The sequence below is a fragment of the Equus caballus genome, chromosome 22 (genome assembly GCF_041296265.1).
Source record: "Equus caballus isolate H_3958 breed thoroughbred chromosome 22, TB-T2T, whole genome shotgun sequence".
Classification (NCBI taxonomy): domain Eukaryota; kingdom Metazoa; phylum Chordata; class Mammalia; order Perissodactyla; family Equidae; genus Equus; species Equus caballus.
In genome coordinates this window covers 26355817-26375938 of record NC_091705.1, presented here as the reverse complement: position 1 = coordinate 26375938, position 20122 = coordinate 26355817, and the positions used below count along the sequence as shown (strand labels likewise).

Sequence of the window (20122 nt, the reverse complement as noted above, 5' to 3'; positions counted from 1 at the left end):
AAGACTGGAAAAACAGAACTATCTAAAGAAAAACAAAATGGTAGAGGAAGGAGTCCTAGGAACCAACGAAAAGGAAAAAAAAAAAAAAGATGAGACAAAGGAGGAGCAAAGAAAACAAGTTAGAAACTTTTTCAAAGCTGCATTTCTGCTCACCTACTAAACAAAATATATGGTAGAAAATACTTTCAAACCTACACTGTAAGGGGTTGCTTCCATTTGGGACTACTTGTATTGTTGCATTTTTCTGTCTTCTTTGACTGTCCATCTACTGTGACTTCCACATAAGGACTCGGTCCAAACCAATTCTTTTTATTTTCTTTAAGTTTTGCTGAAATGACTAAGAAAAGGGAAAATATTCAATGTTTGAGATGTTAGTTCATCCTTCGAATTAATTTAATTTCATCAAGGTTAAACAGAATACTATCACTTTTAACTCAGAGAAGCAGTTTTACTCTAAAATATTTACTAATTTCATTCACCCATGACCTTTGTATTATATAGGACTTCACCACACCATCCACCCAAATTCCTATCAGTAGACCCCCACTGTCAGTATCAGTAGTCCCAGAACTGAGGTCAATTAAAAAGTAAATCAACAAACTTGATCAACAAATATTCGAATGCCTACCATGTATCAGATATTGCTCTAAACTGTAGATAGAGCAGTTTACAGTACAGAAAAGGTCCTGGCTCTCTAAAAGATAACATCCTAGTTAAAGAAAAACCTTTGCGAGGAGAAACAGGCTAAGGAGGCAGAATATGACTTGGTAACAAGCAAAGTCTCTAAGGAAGTACTTTTAAGCAACCATCTAAATGAAAAGGAGCTAGCCATGTGAAGAATGGAGCTGGAAAGAGGGGAGCATTCCAGACAGAGGCAAGAAAGCTTGGCATTATCTGAGGAAAAAAATAGCAAACAGAAAAGAATGGTAAATGAGAGGAGATCATGTTTAGTTTTGTAAACCAAGATAAGGAATTTGCATTTTATTCTAAGCATGCTGGAAAGTCACTGGAGGAAGAGAGTTACAAACTAAGATTATTTTTAGTACCTCATATACCTCATCTTATCTTAACAAGAGCTTCCTTCATCATGCATCTTGAGATACTGACTCCTTAGCGTTCAACCTTGAGTTAGTCACTTTTGCCATGAAATAGCCTTTTCAATCCCCTTGGCAGGTATACAAAGTAGATTTGAATCTAGCAGACCACCCATGGTTCCCACAAGTGACAACTCATTGTTCCCCTATAAATGAGGTGATCACAGCCAAGGAAATACTCTACCACCTGGATATCTACTCCAGCAGCAAAGATCAAAGACTGCCGCTGCCCATCAGGGTTAAGGGCAATAATTACATACAAAGTGCTTTAACAAACACCAGTAAATCATAGATTGTTAGTAATACAGCATACATATAATGAATTGGTTTTGTCATTATTATAACACATTATTATATGTGTTAAGGGACCCTTGGAGTTGCTAGAGGAATTCGTATAGCAGCTGCCCAAAAGCTCAATATACAGTCCAAAGCATAGACAGTCATTCTAGCAGGAACAGTCCCAGGTAGCAGCCCTGAATCTCTTGATTTCACATACATCAAATGCTTCTGTCCTTTTGTGCCTGTGTGCCTTTTTGGTGGCATCCAAGTCAGCTGCAGGACTGCTATTCTAACAATGTTTGCACATTCTATAAATCAAAGTTTCAACATTATTGTGAAATACTTGGTATAATAAAGTTCAATTGGATTCACGATCAATATGCTTTATAAAAAAAAATCTGTCAAAGAAAGAAAAAAAAGAGCAGCAAGAGATAATGCTAGAAAAGTAGGTAATAAGGAGCCAGCGAGAAATTTTCAGTAGGAGTGCTGTTTAACAAATTTACCGGGTGCCTACAACATATATCAGTTATTGATATGGGGACTGAGGATACAGTGATGATCAGATTAACACTCAAAGATCATTCCATTGCTGTGGAAAAAAATAAACTGAAAGGGAGACAAAAACAGGGGTTAAAAGGCTACCAGAGTGATCCAATCAAGAGATGACAGTGGATTGGACTAGAGTGGTGAACATGGATATGGAGAGGAATAACTATTTTCTAAGAAGTAAGAGGATTAGATTGATGAGGAAGTTGGGGGAAAGAAGCAAGGGTAACTCCCAAGTTTCTGGCATGAATAACTGGATGGAAGATGGTGTCATTTAATAAGATGGAAAAGATCTGAGAAAGAACAAGTTTGAGGAGGATGACATGGGCAGGAAATGAAGAGTTTTATAATGAATGTATAAAATTTGAGATGCCTGTGAGATGTGTAAGTGGAAACACTAAGTAAGAAGTCTTTTTCATAACAAAAAATATTCAAGTGAGGACCAGACCTATCTCTGATTAATATGTATTATAAAGCTTTAGTACTTAATACAGAGCCAATTTTAATCACAGGATTGCCAAAGAAAAATATAACATTCCTATTTTTAATACACTTCTGGTCTGAGAAAAGGTGAAAGAGCCTAAACAATTACAGATAAGCCCATTACATTTTAGGGGCTCTTGTGGTCCTCCGAAACTGATTAAATCTATAACAAAGAACAATGCAAGTCTGAAAGGAAGGAAATGTTCTGCTCTCAGTGACTTTTTAGGATTCAAACTTTAGGATTATTCTGGCACATAATCCCACCCAACCCCAATAGACCCATTTTAGGAAACTTTAAATGTGGAAATATTAGGGGAAGGAACACCAACTGTTTGTGTTTACTATGTGTTTGGCACTTAAATATTGTCATTTCAATTCTGGGTGAAAAGTCACCCAGACTGTCTATTCTGGGTGAAAAGTATTATCATTTTAATTTTTACACATAAAAAAACAAGCTCAACAGATTTTAAAAGTTTTGCGAGGGGCCAGCCCAATGGCATGGTGATTGAGTTCATGCGCTCCACTTCTGTAACCCAGGGTTCGTGGCTTCAGATCCCGGGTGCAGACCTACACACCATTTGTCAAGTCATGCAGTGGTGGCATCCCACATACAAAAAATAGAGGAAGACTGGCACAGATGTTAGCTCAGGGACAATCTGCCTCACACACACACCCACACACCCACACACACACACACACACAAAAGTTTGCCAAAGGTTCACTGCAAAGTCTGGACAGGAGAAATTATTTAAGTGTTTAAATCTCAAAGTTTAGATTGCATAAAACTTTTATTACAGTCTTAATATTATAAAACAGATCAATGTACTACTCCTGAAATTTAAATTCCCATAGTAAATTAAAAGAATAAAAGAATTGGAAATTATAAATTGGAAGAAAAGGAACAAGAAAAATGCCAGTATCATCTGTCACCTGGGTTACTGCAAGACCTCTAACAACTGGCCGTTTTTACTCTCACTTCTCGAATCCAATCCCTCACAGCTACTAGAATTATCTTCCTAAAACAGATGTGATCATGTCAACACTTTTCAATGATTCTCTAATGCCTGCAAGATAAAGTTTAAATTCTTCTGGGGCAGTTTATATTGCTGTACCTTTTCAGCCTCTTCCTATACCCAAATCCCACCCAGACTCCTGGTATTCTAACCAACCCTTAGCTGTTTCCTGTCTTTCACACCTCTATAGGTGCTACTCCCTCCACTCATAATGATCCTTCTTCCTTTTCCACTCAATAAAATCCTACTTCCTGAGAGACAAATGCCCCCTTCTCTTTGACTGAATGCTTCTTTAAACCTAAGAAGTTAAACTGTTCCTGCCTCTATGCTTCCACAGCATTTTCATATTTAAGGCTCCTACAGCTTTTCATTGTGTCTTAGTTTTTAGTAAATTTATTAGTTTTTACTTATTTTACTTATTTAACCCACCCTGTAATCCCCTTCATGGCAAAAATGTAGCCAGTCTTTATAACTCCTAGAATACTTAGTGATTTAAACTCGAGAGACATTTAATACATTTGTTGAACCAAATGATCAGTGATGATAGAAAACAAGTTTCCCTGCTTTATACACATATACATTATCTACTGCATATAATTTCATGGTATATGTTAATGTTCTTCTGATCCTTCTATTCTGAAGGTCAACACTTTGACCTGATTTTGGTTCTTCATCCTACCTCTCTGGTACAAAATAAAAACTCTGACAATTTAAATATAAAGAAAGTAAAAGTGAATCCTTAGTTGATCCTATTTTGGGAACCAGGTGGCTACAGTAAACAAGGTAAATTAAGTAAAGGTGCTGAGACCAGGTAAATTAGCAGTAAGATGAGCTAGCTGATAAGAGATAAAACCAGTTAGGAAAGGGCTATCTCTGTAGTCAGAAGTCATGACAGGCCACAGGAGGCCTCTGTGGCAAACTCTGTCTTGGCTGGGCAGATTGCATATAAACTCTTGACTTAAAATCTTAAGTATGAAGGACATTCCTGGTCTCCAAGCACTGGGAGCTAAATATATGGTATTCTAGTAAATTTGGGAATAGCATTTAATTCCAATTAGTAGTAACTAAAATCAAGACAGATTCTCCTCAAATGACGAGCTTTGAGTAAGACTGAGACTAAGAAATTTTTAGGAAACATCAAAGTACTTATTTTGCCCACATAGTATTATGCTAACATACAGCAAGTATCAAATAAAAAACACACATAAATTCAGTATATAATAGCTGAGGTTATGTATAGAACATAATTAAACAGGAAATGGCTAAAGATAGGGAAGAACTAAGAAAACAGACTTATCCAAGGTAAGGGACTCAGGCCACAGGATTAGAGAAAAAGAGGTAGATGATCCAGGAAATATAAGAGTAAAAATCAGCAGAATCTGATGATGGACAGGAATATGAAGGGTAAAGAAAAAAGAGGTTAAGAAAATTTTAAATATGTGATCCACCAGTTAACCTCTTGATAACAAAGTTACCACTTCCATTCTGGCCATAAATTAAGTTTTTACAATAAACATCAATGATCTTTCACAAAATCAGTACCATTCTTGCCATTCATTCTCGACCTTTTTAAATTTTAAGAAAATTTGAATGATTTTGTTAAGAAAGAAGACAATGTAAAATAAGCAACCAACCTTACAAAAGATGTAGGCTTAGACTGCTATTAAGATATTAAATTAGATATAAGTAATCCTAGAGGGAGAAAGAAATAAGGAATTTGGCGAAAGAGAATATATCACTCTGTACTTATATAGCGTTTTGGAGTTTTCCCACTTATGTACACTGTCTCTCAACAACCACGTGACAAAGATGTTAATATCCTCAGTTCACAGATAAGGAATGTGAGGCTCAAGGATATTAGTGACATGCACAAGGTTATACAACTATTAAATATCAGAACCAGAACTAAAATCTAAGGACATTAACTTCCCTGAAGATGGTGTAACCATGGGCCCTCTAGGACCAGTTCAAGTGACCCCACCTTATCTACAGAATATAATTAAGAGTGGTTTTTCAGGAACTGAGACCCCTTGGCCAGTTCAGGCCAGTTGAGACTACCAACCCATCAACTGGGTCTGTGCAAATGCCCCATAAGTGACCTTTTTGACATCAAAGGCCGAAAACTCCACCCTCAGATCATGCCAACACTATCACTGTGTGAACATGCGTCCTGTGAAGAGTCATGAAGCTTGACTACACTTACACAGATCATCAATCACCTCACTTCTCCTTACCTCCAATCACCTATCTCCACACTTCAGACCACTCTGCCCTTCATCTCATAAATTTTACCCCAAGCCCTGGATTGGGGAGACAGATCTGAGAGCATATGCCTCCTGTCTCCTTGCAGATCAATTTAGCAAGAAAGCTGTTTCCTTTTTCCAAAAGTTGATGCCATAATGATTGGCTTTTTTTTATGTGCATCGGGCAGGAGAACCTCAATTTTGTGCGATGACAACGGGAGTCATTAGTCTGTATAAATTTGTTGATTAAAACTGGGGACAAGGGGCTAGATGACCTCGCCAAGAATTCAAATGTAGAAGCTTTAACGGCACACTATTCAAAATACTTTAAGTACTTATGATTTCCTGCTATAATTTTTGCATCTATCCGATAAATTACACAGGAAAGCTATTGCCCAACACAAGGATCAATACAGGTACATTCAATATCCAACAAAAATGTTGACAGATCATTTAAATGCCAACAGAAGTTCCCAAAGGGGCTACTGCAATAAATTACCTTGATCTATGTGAAAGAGTAGCACAAAAGACAATCTTTCTTATTCAACTCAAATTTGTAATAGCTAAATATATATGCAAGTTATTTCCATAAATTAGTTAGATTCAAGTTATGGAAAGTGTTACCAATGCACTGGTACTATACTTTTTTATTTTATATAAATGGTGAAAACAAAAGGTGAGGCTGCCTTTCCTTTGATACTATTATAAAGAATTCAGTGAAATTAAAACATCCAAGTTCTCTAAACAATCCATTTATCAACAGCACTATGAATTATTTTTTTAAACCTCTATTTTGCTACAACTTATAATAGGTACCATTTCCCTGAAAGAGCACCTGCCATTTCTCTACTTGTCCTCACTTAATCTGGTAAGAGAGACCAATTAGCAAATATATATTGTAAACAATTATTAGTAATGTATATACGTATGAATGATAGGAAGTTAAGAAAATAAATTTGAGCAGAACCACAGAGGAGGATTTTAACTTTTGACCCCAAATTCTCCTATCAGTCTTCACATCAACTTTCTAAAACACAAATCTGATTAATTGTTCTTTGTTAAAAACCCTGATTACTTTCCATCTCCCTTAGCAATGATTTTTTTGTAGCCCTGACACACCTGAAGGAGATGACCCACTTTCATTAATTCTCATGGCTCCCCTCTCTGCCTCAGTGACTTTTAGGGTCATTAAGGGAAGTCTTGAGCAAGAGGTAAGGAAGGAAATGCACATGTTCTCTCCTGAAAAGATCCTTTTCTACCCCTCTACATTTAAACAGTAGCAACACTTCAAGCACCACCTCCTTTTCACAGCAACTCTAGTTGAATATTGATCTCTCTTTCCGAACCAGTTATTATCTCTTCTTGCCACTACCATATACAGAGGTATTTATTTTTTATACTTGTGTATTTATGCCTTCCTCGATTCTAGAAAGATGTCAAGGCAGCTTACAATAAAAACAAATACTATAAATGATTCATTAACATAGAATAAAAAATATAATGTCATTAAGGGGATTTGTGCAAAAAAACTAGTTCTGCAGTTTCAAAAGCTTTCATCCAAAGCAAAGAAGTAAATAATGAATTATGAAAGGCACTTGATTCTATTCAACTTGGCACTTACTGTTTATTATCTTATGCTCTCCATTTGTTTCATATCTAATAATATATTTGTTAAATTTATAACTTTTATCCATTTTTCATGGTGTTTGTTTTTATTAAATTGTTTTTAACCTATACTTCTGCCTTCTCAGAATGTTTAGACCCAAGATTAAAAACTTTTAAAATGGGGGCCAGCCCTGTGGCACAGCAGTTAAGTTTGCACGTTCCGCTTTGGTGGCCCAGGGTTCACTGGTTCGGATCCCGGGTGCAGACACGGCACCGCGTGGCAAGCCGTGCTGTGGCAGGAGTCCCACATATAAAGCAGAGGAAGATGGGCACGGATGTTAGCTCAGGGCCAGTCTTCCTCAGCAAAAAGAGGAGGATTGGCAGCAGACGTTAGCTCAGAAATAATCTTCCTCAAAAAAAAAAAAAAACCAACTTTTAAAATGGCTAAGAATTATGTCTTCTTGAGATGCATTCAGGCATTTATTAAACGTTTTTCTTACTATGATAATAAAGATGATAGCAAATAAGACAGCCAGTTCATGCAAAGAAAAAAGTCTAAAGGAATACAAATCTAAATCTAAAAAATATAACAATATTTATCTCTGAGGACTAACATAATAAATAAGGACCTCTCACTTTATGACTTTACTGAGTTTTTAAAAATAAAAAGCATGTGTATTACTTATGTAATCAGAAAAATTAAAGAGTTTTTTAAAAGATTTTTCCAATCCAAGGTTTCAAAATTAAGCTGCCAAAAATAAGAAAAGTCGTAAGAAGCTTGGATGGGGAGGGGGAAAACAACTAGAATCTGGCTTTGGTAAGGAAATATTAATATCTTACATTGAGAATCAGACATTGCTAAGGAAAGAGACTGGAGTTAGTGAAGGAATTCCCAAAAATAAATTCTACGATGCTGTCACTTTAAGAAAGTGTCATTTTTATAGAAATTCAATCACTTTTAGGTTTTGAGGAGGATAATAAGGATATGGTGTGGCCTAATATTCATAATCCAGAGATGGATATAAGTCAGGTATAAACGAAACTAAAATACCACACAGAGGATGATAATTTTTCTATAATCAATAAACACCATTAAATTAAAGGGAGAGAGAGTGGGGTTTCACTGTGTGACAGAGACACATGCATGTTTGAAGAAAATGCAATGGCTCACCTTGGCTAGTGCAAACAGTTCATACATAAAGACCTACAAAGAGATCACATGGAGCCAGACTGTGAAACATCTTAGACTAGACTAAATAAATTCTATACTATAGTCAAGGAGAAGCACTTGAGGTTTTTGAGCAGGAATGCAACATATGAGGCGGCATATTAAGAACAGGAATCTCAAAGTGATATACTTGGTTAGTAGCTACCAAAAAGAGATATTAGTTAAGTAACAACAGCAACCAAAGGATTTAAACAGACCTTTCTCAAAAAAAAAAAGGACACACAAATGGCCAATAAGATGCTTAACATCATTAACCATCAGAGAAATGCAAATCAAACTTATAATGAGATACCACTTCACATCCACTAGGATGTCTATAATCAAAAAGACAGGTTTTGATTGGCATTGGCAAGGATGTGGAGAAATTGGAACCCTCATACATGGCTGGTGGGAAGGTTAATAGTGCAGATGTTTTGAAAAATAATTTGGAATTCCTCACAATGCGACATATGAATATTATTTGACCCAGCAATTCTACTTCTAGGTATATACTCAAGAGAGCTGAAAACTTAGATCTTCACAAAAACTTGTCTGCAAATATTCATCATATTATTCATAACAGCCAAAAAGTAGAAATCCAAACACCATCAACTGATAAATGGATAAATAAAATGTGGTATGTCCATACATGAAATATTATTTGGCAATAAAAAGAAATTAAAGCTAATACATGATACAACATGGATGAACCTCGAAAACATTATAGTAAGTGAAAGAAGTCAGAGACAAAAGGCCACATATTTTATTATACCATTTTTATGAAAGATTTAGAATAGGCAAATCTATAGAGACAGAAAATACATTATTGGTTGCCCAGGGCTGAGGGTGGTTGGGGGATATGGGGAGTGACTGCTAATGGGTAGGGGTTTCTTTCTGGAGTGGTGAAAATATTCTAAAATTGACTGTGGTGATGGCTGCACAACTCCGTGAATGTACTAACAATCAATCATTGACCTCTAAATGGGTAAACTGTAATGGTATGTGAATTCTCTCTCAATAAAGCTATTAATACAATACAAAACAAAAACAAAACAAAAAACACTAGCAATTCCCAGGCACCAATTTAAATGAAAAACAAAACAAAACCACAAATCCTGAAACATACCCAAGAATATCCTAACTAAATACGTAATTTTTGGGGACTGGTCCCGTGGCCAAGTGGTTAAGTTTGCGCGCTCTGCTTCGGCGGCCCAGGCTTTTGCTGGTTCAGATCCTGGGCACAGACACGGCACCGCTCATTAGGGCATGCTGAGGCGGCGTCCCACATAGCAGCAACCAGAGGCACTCACAACTAGAATATACAACTGTGTACTAGGGGTGCTTTGGGGAGAAGGAAAAAAAAAAAAGATTGGCAACAGTTTGTTAGCTCAGGTGCCAATCTTTAAAAAGAAAAAAAAAAGTAATTTTTACATAGCTAAGTATTTTGTTCATTCATTCATTAAGCAAATATTAATTCAGCACCTGATATGTAACAGCCACTAACGATTTTCTTCCTTTAAGATTATTTTTTATTCTAGGGGGTAAAAAAGATAAAGTAATGGATCTTTTTAAGACTTACCAGTGATCTGAAGTTGTGATTTCATGGTCAGGCTACCCATTGAACCAAGCTGTGATCCACTGTCAGACATACCACCAATAGGACGGCAAACCTGAACACAGCAAAGGAGACACTGTAAACATCAAAAATTCCCATTTAAAAAATACATAAACAGTCCTAACCAGGCCATTTCCATGTACCACTGAAGACCACAAAATAACCAGTGGCCTTCACACAAATTTTCAATTCTAGTATTCATCCTGCGTAACGTATCAGCAAAATCTGACATAGTTGACCATTCCTTCTTCCATGGTTTACTTTCTTCCCTTGAGTTCCCAAGACACATTCTCTAGGTTTATGTCCTACCTCATTGATCCTTAGTCTCTCAGTCTTCTTTGATGATTTCTTTCCACTCTTTATGGTTGGAGTGTCCTAGGGCTCAGTTCTTGGTTCCCTCTTCTCTTACCTCTCTATAGTAGTGGTTTCCTCAAGGGTATCACCCAGTGTTATGGCTTTAAACATCATCTATATATCAACAAGTCTCAACTTTATATTTCTATCTCAGACTTCAATCCTAAACTCTAAACAACTCCACTTAAGTATCTAAAAGACATCCTGAACTTAACACATCCAAAACTGAACTCCTGATCTTCCTTATAAACTCTCTCAGTTGATGGCAATTCCATCTTTTTAGGTGCTCAGGCTAAAAACCCTGGAGTCATCCTTGACTCTCTCCTTTATATTTCCCTTCCAACCTCCTGGCAAATTCTGTTGTCTCTATTGGCAAAATACATCCAGAATTCAACCATTTCTCACCACCCTAAACCACCTATCTGTTCAGAGTCACCTTTGACAGCCATCTTTTTCCTATACTATGCTTCTCTCCTAGATTACTGCAATAACCTAACAGGTCTCCCTGTTTCTACCCTTGTCTAGCCTCAGTACCTATGCTCAACACAACCAAGATGACTCTTAAAAGGTTCAAAACCCCGCAAAGTCTTTCCATTCTACTCAGAGTAAAAGCCTAAATTCTTACAATGACCTAAAAGACCTTACATTATGAGTGCTTCCCCTGCTCCCAACTTCTTGATCTTATTTCTTCTACTCTCCACCCCTACTCAGGCACCTACCTCCTTGTTAATCCTCAAATATGCCAGCACATTCTATTCCTCAAATATGCCAGCAAGTTCTAACCTTAGGACCTCTGATCTACTTGTTCTCTTGACAATATTACAGTCTGCTCCACCTAGCCTGATCATTTTTTTCTTCTATAGAAGATATCATCTTCTGACACACTAAGTAATTTACTTAGTAATTATGTTTACTGTTTGTTTTTTTTTTAAGATTTTATTTTTTTCCTTTTTCTTTCTCCCCAAAGGCCCCCGGTACATAGTTGTATATTCTTCGTTGTGGGTCCTTCTAGTTGTGGCATGTGGGACACTGCCTCAGCGTGGTTTGATGAGCAGTGCCATGTCCGCACCCAGGATTCGAACCAACGAAACACTGGGTCGCTTGCAGCAGAGCGCATGAACTTAACCACTCGGCCACGGGGCCAGCCCCTATGTTTACTGGTTTTGACTCTCTAGGCTAGAATATAAATTCTATGTCAGCAGGGAATCTTTATTTTGTTCACTGATGAAATCTAGAAGCCCAAAACAGTGCCTGACATACAGCAAACACTTAACTATCTATTCAATGAAATGAATAAAGAAATAGCTATTGAATTATACTAAATGAACAACTCTTAACATATCTTCTTCAATCCCTAATCATGGAAGAGTTAACCCTTACGTGGAAACAGCATGATTCATATAACAAAGAAGTTATAACAAAGTCAGGGCACTTAGGCTTGATTCCTGGCTACAAAACTTACTACATGATACTATGTGACTTATGTAACTTCTAGCTCCCAGTTTCCTGTCAGAAAAATAGGGATAACACCACCTCTCTCTCACAGGGTTGTTGTAAAGACTGAATGATTATGTATATGAAAAAAGCTCTCTAAATGTTTGTTATTTATCACTAACAGTGTCTGAATTAAACTTAATATGTTTTTAAAATAAAGATTTGTTCTTAGGCTTTTGAGGACTGGATAAAAATACTAGAAATATTTCAAGTGGGTTAAGGTGAAGATTAAATCCCAACAAAATTTACTTAGCACTTACTATTTGCCAAGTACTATGTAAAAAGTATACAAATACAGTACAGCAAACAAGATATCTTGAAACTGTAAACGCTGCCTTGAGCTTTTATAGAAAATTAGGCTTCCATTAAAAATTTTAAATATAAAACAATTTTGATGTCTTCTCAAAACTGCTAAGATGGAATGGAACAATAATTCCTACTGAGACAAACTCTATAAAATCCAATATGCTTCATCCCTTCACTTATACATGAAAATACTCTAAACTAAAATTTTGGCCTTAACTATAGTGACTAGCTCATTCCCTTGGCACAGTATATACATATATATTTTTTTCCCTTTACTTTCTTTGTTTACTTAAATTGCACCATTTCAGATGTTTTATAACCTACGATTTACTAAAAGGGCCCTTTCTTAAAAAATAAAATTAAAAAATAAAAAGCGGTCCTTTTATTTTACTTATGTTGTATGGATACATAAATAAAGACATAAAGTCTTTAGGAGTCATCCAGAATATAAAGGAAATGAGATGTAACATAAGAGCCTTAACACTCTATTGCATAAAATATTCCTTTAATTTATAGTGCCTGTTATAGAAAGGGCCCTCAAAGACATCACTACCGCATTCTATATAGTTATCTTCTCCTCAATACCCAAAAGACTGTCTGTCACAGAACTATGACATCAAGACAAGTAAATAAGAGGCAGCATGAACTCTGCACAGCAAAGGAAACCATCAATAAAACGAAAAGACAACCTAACAATTGGGAGAAGATATTTCCAAAGCGTATATTGGATAAGGGGTTAATATCTAAAATATACAAAGAACTCATACGTCTCAACAACAAAAAAACCAACAACCCAATTAAAAAATGGGCAAAAGATCTGAACAGAGATTTCTCCAAAGAAGATATACGGATGGCCAACAGGTACATGAAAACATGTTCAACATCCTTAACTATCAGGGAAATGCAAATCAAAACTACAATGAGCTATCACCTCACTCCGGTCAGAATGGTTATAATTAACAAGACAGGAAACAAGTGTTGGAGCTGTGGGGAGAAGGGAACCCTCATACACTGCTGGTAGGAGTGTAAACTGATGCAGCCACTATGGAAAACAGTATGGAGTTTCCTCAGAAAATTAAGAATAGATCTACCATATGATCCAGCTATTCCACTGCTGGGTATTTATCCAAAGAACTTGAAAACACAAATGCATCAAGATACATGCACCGCTATGTTCATGGCAGCATTATTCACAATTCACAACATTATTCCAAGTCTTGGAAGCAACCTAGGTGCCCATCAAGGGCCGAATGGATAAAGAAGATGTGGTATATACACACGATGAATACTACACAGCCATAAAAAAGGATGAAATCCAGCCATTTGTGACAACATGGATAATCTTGAGGGAATTATGCTATGTGAAATAAGTCAGAGGGAGAAAGTAAAATACCATATGATCTCATTCATAAGTAGAAGATAAAAACAACGACAAACAAATGCATAGCAATAGAGATTGGATTGATGGTTACCAGAGGGGAAAGGGGTGATTAGGCACACATGTGTGGTGATGGATTATAACTAGTGTTTGGGTGGTGAACATGATGTAATCTATACAGAATTTGAAATATATTATGATGTACATCTTAAAGGTATATAATGTTATAATCCAATGTTACTGCTATAAAAAAAAAAGAGGTAGCACAAAAAATCCAGTATCTGCGTGCTGATTTTATGCATGATAAAGTACTATTCCAGTTGCTGATCTATATCAACAATTTATTGCTGGAAAAATACCCTTTTCAATAGTGTAGTGTAGACTATTTATTCTAAATTAATCTAAACTGTCTATGAATTACAAAGTTAAAAAGAAAATAAATTTAAAATCTCTATAGAAATACAATGTATTTTAAAAACTCAAATTAACTTCATGTAGGAAAGATTAATGAAAGTATAGAACAGTGATTCTTTCCAGATAATTACAGCGAATCACTGTGGCAGAACTGTGAGATGCTCTGCAAAAATATGCTGGTAATTTTAATAATTTATGTACTTAAACATTTGTTTTACATAATCAAAATTAATTATTTTAAATTCTTGAAAAGAATAAAAATTACCATTTGTATAATAGAAAAAAAAAAAAAACCCTAAGGAAACCACCTAAATATCAATTGGCAGCCAGTTAAAAAAAATACATATTCATACCATAATAGAATACTACACAGCCATTAAAAAGTAACTTACTAATGATTAAAATGGAATGATTCCAAGAACATTTTTTTTAAACTTACAGAATACACACAATATGATGTCATTTTTGCAAACAAAAACAAACCATATACTCCTATAGGTACATGTACTTATAATAAATGCAGAAAAAGTATACATCCCAAACTGCTAATACTGGTTACCTTTCTGGACGAGGGGGTGTCTGTGTACTAAAGAAGGTGGTTGTAGGGAAGTTTAGTTTTATACATATTGTTTGAGGTTTTTAAAAGAAAACGTGTATCATTGATGACTTGTACAATTTAAAAATAGGCAAGACAGAGTAGGCAGAATGGAGAATCCTTCTCCCCTGAGCTCCAGACTCTTATATTTGAATATTATTTATAACTGCCTATATGGTTAAAATGACTAAATTGAAACTGTCTACCTAGGCACACTCACCCTGGCCTCAATAGCACCACCATCCATCAGTTGCTCAAGCAAAAGATACAGACATTATCTTTCCCTCACCAACAAGTTCTAAAGATTCTACCTACAAAATATACCCTAACATATATACCTACTTTTCTCCTCCTCTTCTTAACCATCCTAGTCCAAGCTACAAACATCCATCCCTTCCCCTTTCAATAAATTACTAAAAGTGGTTAAACTGGCCTCAATTCATTCTGCCCCTCACCCACTGCAAATTTGGCTTTCTTCCTATTTTTCAAACACACTAAGGTCATTCCAGCCTTACAGACTGCACTAACTATTCTCTCTGCTGGGAATGCTTTTTCCTCTAGCTGTAATTAGCTAAGATCTTCTAGTATTCAGGCCTCAAGTTAACTATCACCTCCTCAGAGAGGTCTACTCTGACTACCCAATCTAAGGCAGCCATCCTATTACTGTCTATCACATCATTGAAAATTTCCTGATTTATTTGTTTATTGACTGTAATGTCCACAAAAGTAGGCACCTTTTTGTCTACCTTGCTAATCAATGCCTAGCGTATTCTACAGTTTGGTTTTTTTTTAAGTTAACTAAAGTCTACAGTGTATACTAAGCTTCACTCTTCATGTTGCACAGTTCTATGGGTTTTTACAAATGCATAATGCCATGTATCCACCATTACAGTATCACAGAGCATAATCTCACCACCCTAAAAATCCCCTGTGCTTCACCTATTCATCCCTCTCCCCTCACTCAGAACCTCTAGCAACCACTGATCTCCTTACTGCGTCTGTCGTTTGCCTCTTCCAGAATGTCAGATAAGTAGAATCACACAATTTGGAGTCTTTCCAGGCTGGCTTCTTTCACTCAGCAACATGATTAAAACTTCCTCCATACCTTTTCATGGCTTGACAGTTCTATTTTCCAACTGCTGAATAATATTCCATTGCATGTTTGTACCACAGTTTATCCATTCGTCTATAAAGGACATCTTGGTTGCTTCCAGTTTGGGGCAATTATGTAAAAAGCTGCTATAAATATTCATGTGCAGGTCACTGGTGGACATATGTTTTCTACTCAATTAAATAGGAGTACAATAGCTGGATGATAATGGTAAGCCTATGTTTGAGCTCTGTAAGAAACGGCCAAATGATCTTCCAAAGTAGCTGTACCAATTTGCATTCCTATAGGATTGAAGAATTCCTATTGCTCCACATCCTCACCAGCAATTGGTGGTGTTAGCTTTTTGGAATTCAGCCAGTCTAACATGTATACAGTGATATTTCACTGATGTTTTAATTCACAATTCCCAAATAACATATGATGTTGAGCATCTTTTCATATGTTTATTTGCCATCTATGTATATTGTTTGGTGGGGTATCTGTTCAGATCTTTTGCTCACTTTTTATTTATTTTCTTATTGTTGCATTTTAAGAGTTCTTTGTATATTTTAGATACAAGTCTTTTATCAGGTATGTGTTTTGTAAATATTTTCTTGCAGCCTATGGTTTTTCTTTTCATTCTCTTAACAGTGTCAAGGTTCTGGTCACCAATTCCAGTGTGTGGGTACGTGTGGAGGGAGTTTCCCCACACCAACAAGCAATTCTCTGACACCAGGTGGGTGTTCTACAATTTAACTCAATTCTGACTCTATCTACCCAGAGATAGTATCAGATCCCACAAGTTAAGGGGTCAGTCCTACAAGACTGCCTCCCCACCCCCGCTTCAGACATCAGTGGCAAGTCCAGGTTGTTCTGCTTCTGACTTATCAGCTATAGATGGGAGGTTCCTATGATCCCCTCCTTAGGGTCGATTAATTTGCTAGAGCAGCTCACAGAACTCACAAACATTTTACTTACTAGATTCCTGGTTTATTATAAAAGGATATAACTCAGGAACAGTCAGATGAAAGAGATGAATAGGGCAAGGTATGAGGAAAGGGCGCAGAGCTTCCATGTCCTCTCCGAGAGCGTCACTCTCCCCAAATCTCCACATGTTCACTAACCCAGAAGCTCTCTGAACCCCATCCTTTTGGGTTTTTACAGAGGCTTTACTAAATAGGCATGGCTGACTAAATCATTGGCCAGTGGCAACTGAAGTCAATCTCCAGCCCCTCTCCCCTCACCAGAAGTTGTGGGTGGGAAGGGACTGAAAGTTCTAACTTGGTTGGCTCCAAGGTCGGCTCCACTGACAACCAGTCCCCATCCTTAGGTGCTGTCCAAAAGTCACCTCGTTGACATAACAAAAGATATCTTTATAGCTCTCATCACATAGGAAATTCCAAGGGTTTTAGGAGCTGGATAGGCACTGGATATGACAAACCATCCTATTGAAATGGCAAGCAATAGGATATATTGGAGTATATGAGGAAGCCATTTGGTACAAACCTAATTCGCCCTGACTTTGTTTTCTCCAAAAGGGCCTGACTGTAGCCATTGAGCATGCATTGTATATCTGCTTAGACATTTCCTGTGACAAGAACAAAGGCCCTTGAGATAAAGGTGCAACTTCCCTACCCCTCCCAATGTGGGCATTCCTTAAAGATTAAGCATCTTTCCTTAGGCTAGGAACTGACTGCAGCCCTCACCTGTGACCAACCACCCAGCTCGAGGCAACAGACCTGCCACCCTGCTGTGTTCACCGAGACAGCAGACCTATCTGCTGTTTCCATCAATGGCTGTGCCGACAGAGCAGCCTTGTGACTATTGTAAAAGGGACATTTCAATCATATGTGAAACATCCTCTTTGAGGGTATATAACCACCCTGTATACCCCCACTTCTTTGGAGTGCTCTGTTCCTTTGTGGAAACACTCTCCCGGGTTACAATCCTCACATTTTAGCTCAGAATAAACTCACCCAAATTTTCATTTATAGATTGTTTATGGATTATTTTCATCAACAGAGAGAAGACCAGATATATATATTTCTTATTAAAAATCACAATATTATACAGTGACTTTTGTAGACCAGGAGATTTAATTTTAATAAAGTCTAACATTAATTTGTCTTTCATGGATTGTGCTTTTGGTGTTGTGTCTAAATACTCATCACCACCTCTTCAATGAATGGTGCTGGGACAACTGGATATCCACATATAAAAGAATGAAGTTGGACCCCTGCCTCACATCATATACAAAAACTGTAATCACAGGACCAGGAACAGAGTTTGTCACCCCAAAATATGCCTCTTTGGCATAAGAATTATTTTAGGCTGATCATTTTGAAGAAACATCACACACAAGGAAAAGCTCTGAAAACCTAGTAGAAGTCACCCATTTGTAGGGGAAACTTACATTTATAAGAGAAATTTCCATTTGTAAGGGTGCCTCCCTCTCTGAGCCAGGAAGGAGAGAACTGAATCTCCAGAAATTCTAATCAGTAGAGAAGGGAATGACTTAAATCTACATAACAACTTCACCCTCGTTTACTGGGCTGACTTCATCTTAACAACAGAATGTTAAGGCTATTTTTCAGGGGGCAGTGAGCCAGCTAGGAGTATGAGCGAGAGAGAAAATTTTGATCTATCAAAATTCATCTTGCCAAAGCTTCTGCATACCAGCCTGCCCTCCCTGGTCCCTTAAACCTTGTCCTATACCCTGGATCAGGGAGACAGATTTAAGAGCCCTTCTCCAGTCTCCTCGACAATCGTTTGTGTAATAATAAACTTTCTTCCCTCAATGACCAGTGTACACAGTATTGGCTTCTGTGCACAAGGGTGGAGAGAGAGCCCTTGCTGGGTCAAAACTAACTAAAAATGGATCAAAGATAAGAATCGTGGATCTTATTCTCCAAGAATTGTGATTGTGTGTTTGCCCCAAAGGACTGGCTCAGGGGCTTGCCTTTGTTTTCCCCGCCTTGGAGCTTCCTCAGTGCAGACACAACTTCCCAGACAGTGTTTGTCCAAAAGCATTTAAAAGCAAACATATTAACCATTGCCACAGGGACAACGGATAACATGTGGAACACACAACAGATATACTAAAAAGACTGAGAAGGAAGAGGCTGGAGGAGGAGACATTTAGGGGAATAAGGGCTTTGAAAAACTCCTGGGTATTATGGAGAATCTAGAAGGCCATGCACATGCCCCGGGCTGGATGCATGGTCAGAAAAGACCTGAGAAGACTTTGGCTCTTAAGTGGTTGACCTTCAGGCTCCATGCAAGCAGGAAGTGAAAGCTAAGGCACAGCTTTAACTGCCTGGCTAAGCACAGGAATGTCCCAACACAGAGCCAATCTGCAAATCCTGGTAGGGTTTGGGTTTTATTGGTTCTAAGAGTTTTAGGATATCTGTCAAATCACTAGCTGACCACTAATCTAACAGAACAGACTTGAGTGGCCACAACAACAAAGAATACAGACTACATAAAATTAGTTTAGAAAAGTCACCAAACAAGCAAACAACCACCACAACAAGCAGCGACAAGAAACCATGAGGTGGGGGAAGAATCTGATTTCCAGAGCTGCCACATTATAACATGCAAAATGTTCAGTTTTCATACTAGCAAACAGACTTCAACAGTACATTAAAAGGATTAATACACCATGACCAAGTGAGGTTACTCTCTGGGAGGCAAGGATGGGTCAACATATAAAAATCAATGTTAATGGGGCTGGCCCCGTGGCCGAGTGGTTAAGTTCGCGCGCTCCGCTGCAGGCGGCCCAGTGTTTCGTCGGTTCGAATCCTGGGCGCGGACATGGCACTGCTCGTCAGACCACGCTGAGGCAGCGTCCCACATGCCACAACTAGAGGAACCCACAACGAAGAATACACAACTATGTACCGGGGGGCTTTGGGGAGAAAAAGGAAAAAATAAAATCTTTAAAAAAAAAAAAAAAAAAAATCAATGTTAAAAGAATTAAGGATAAAAAGCACATGACCATCATAATTGATACAGAAAAAACATTTGACAAAATTCAATAGTCTTTCATGATAAAAATTGTCAAACTAGGAATAGAGGGAAATTACCTCAACAAATAAAGGCTAAATATGAAAATCCCACAGCTAAAATCACACTGAATGGTGAAAAATTGAAAGCTTTTCCACTAACACCAAGAACAAGACAAGATGCCCACTCTCGCCACTTCTATTCAACATAGTAGTGGAAGTCCTAGCCAGAGAAGTTAGGCAAGAAAAAGAAATAAAAGGTATCCAAATTGGAAAGGAAGAAGTAAAATGATCTCTGTTCCCAGATGACATGATCTTATACATAGAAAATCCTAAAGACTCCACACAAAAACTGTTTTAAAAAACTAACAAAAAAATTCAGCAAACTTGCAAGATACAAAA

General features: G+C 37.2%; 1 protein-coding gene across 7 annotated transcripts in view; it reads right to left on the bottom strand.

The window, feature by feature from the left end:
* Positions 1-20122, bottom strand: part of ITCH (itchy E3 ubiquitin protein ligase) — a 109332-nt gene that overhangs the window by 64219 nt on the left and 24991 nt on the right. For all 7 annotated transcript variants that reach the window (XM_005604581.4, XM_001916721.6, XM_005604582.4 and 4 more), the window contains 2 exons: positions 10050-10140; positions 196-337 (listed from right to left, as the gene is read on the bottom strand). In XM_005604581.4, the coding sequence (XP_005604638.1) occupies positions 196-337; positions 10050-10119 (212 nt within the window). In that variant the 5' untranslated portion in view covers positions 10120-10140. The remainder of the gene's footprint in view (positions 1-195; positions 338-10049; positions 10141-20122) is intronic.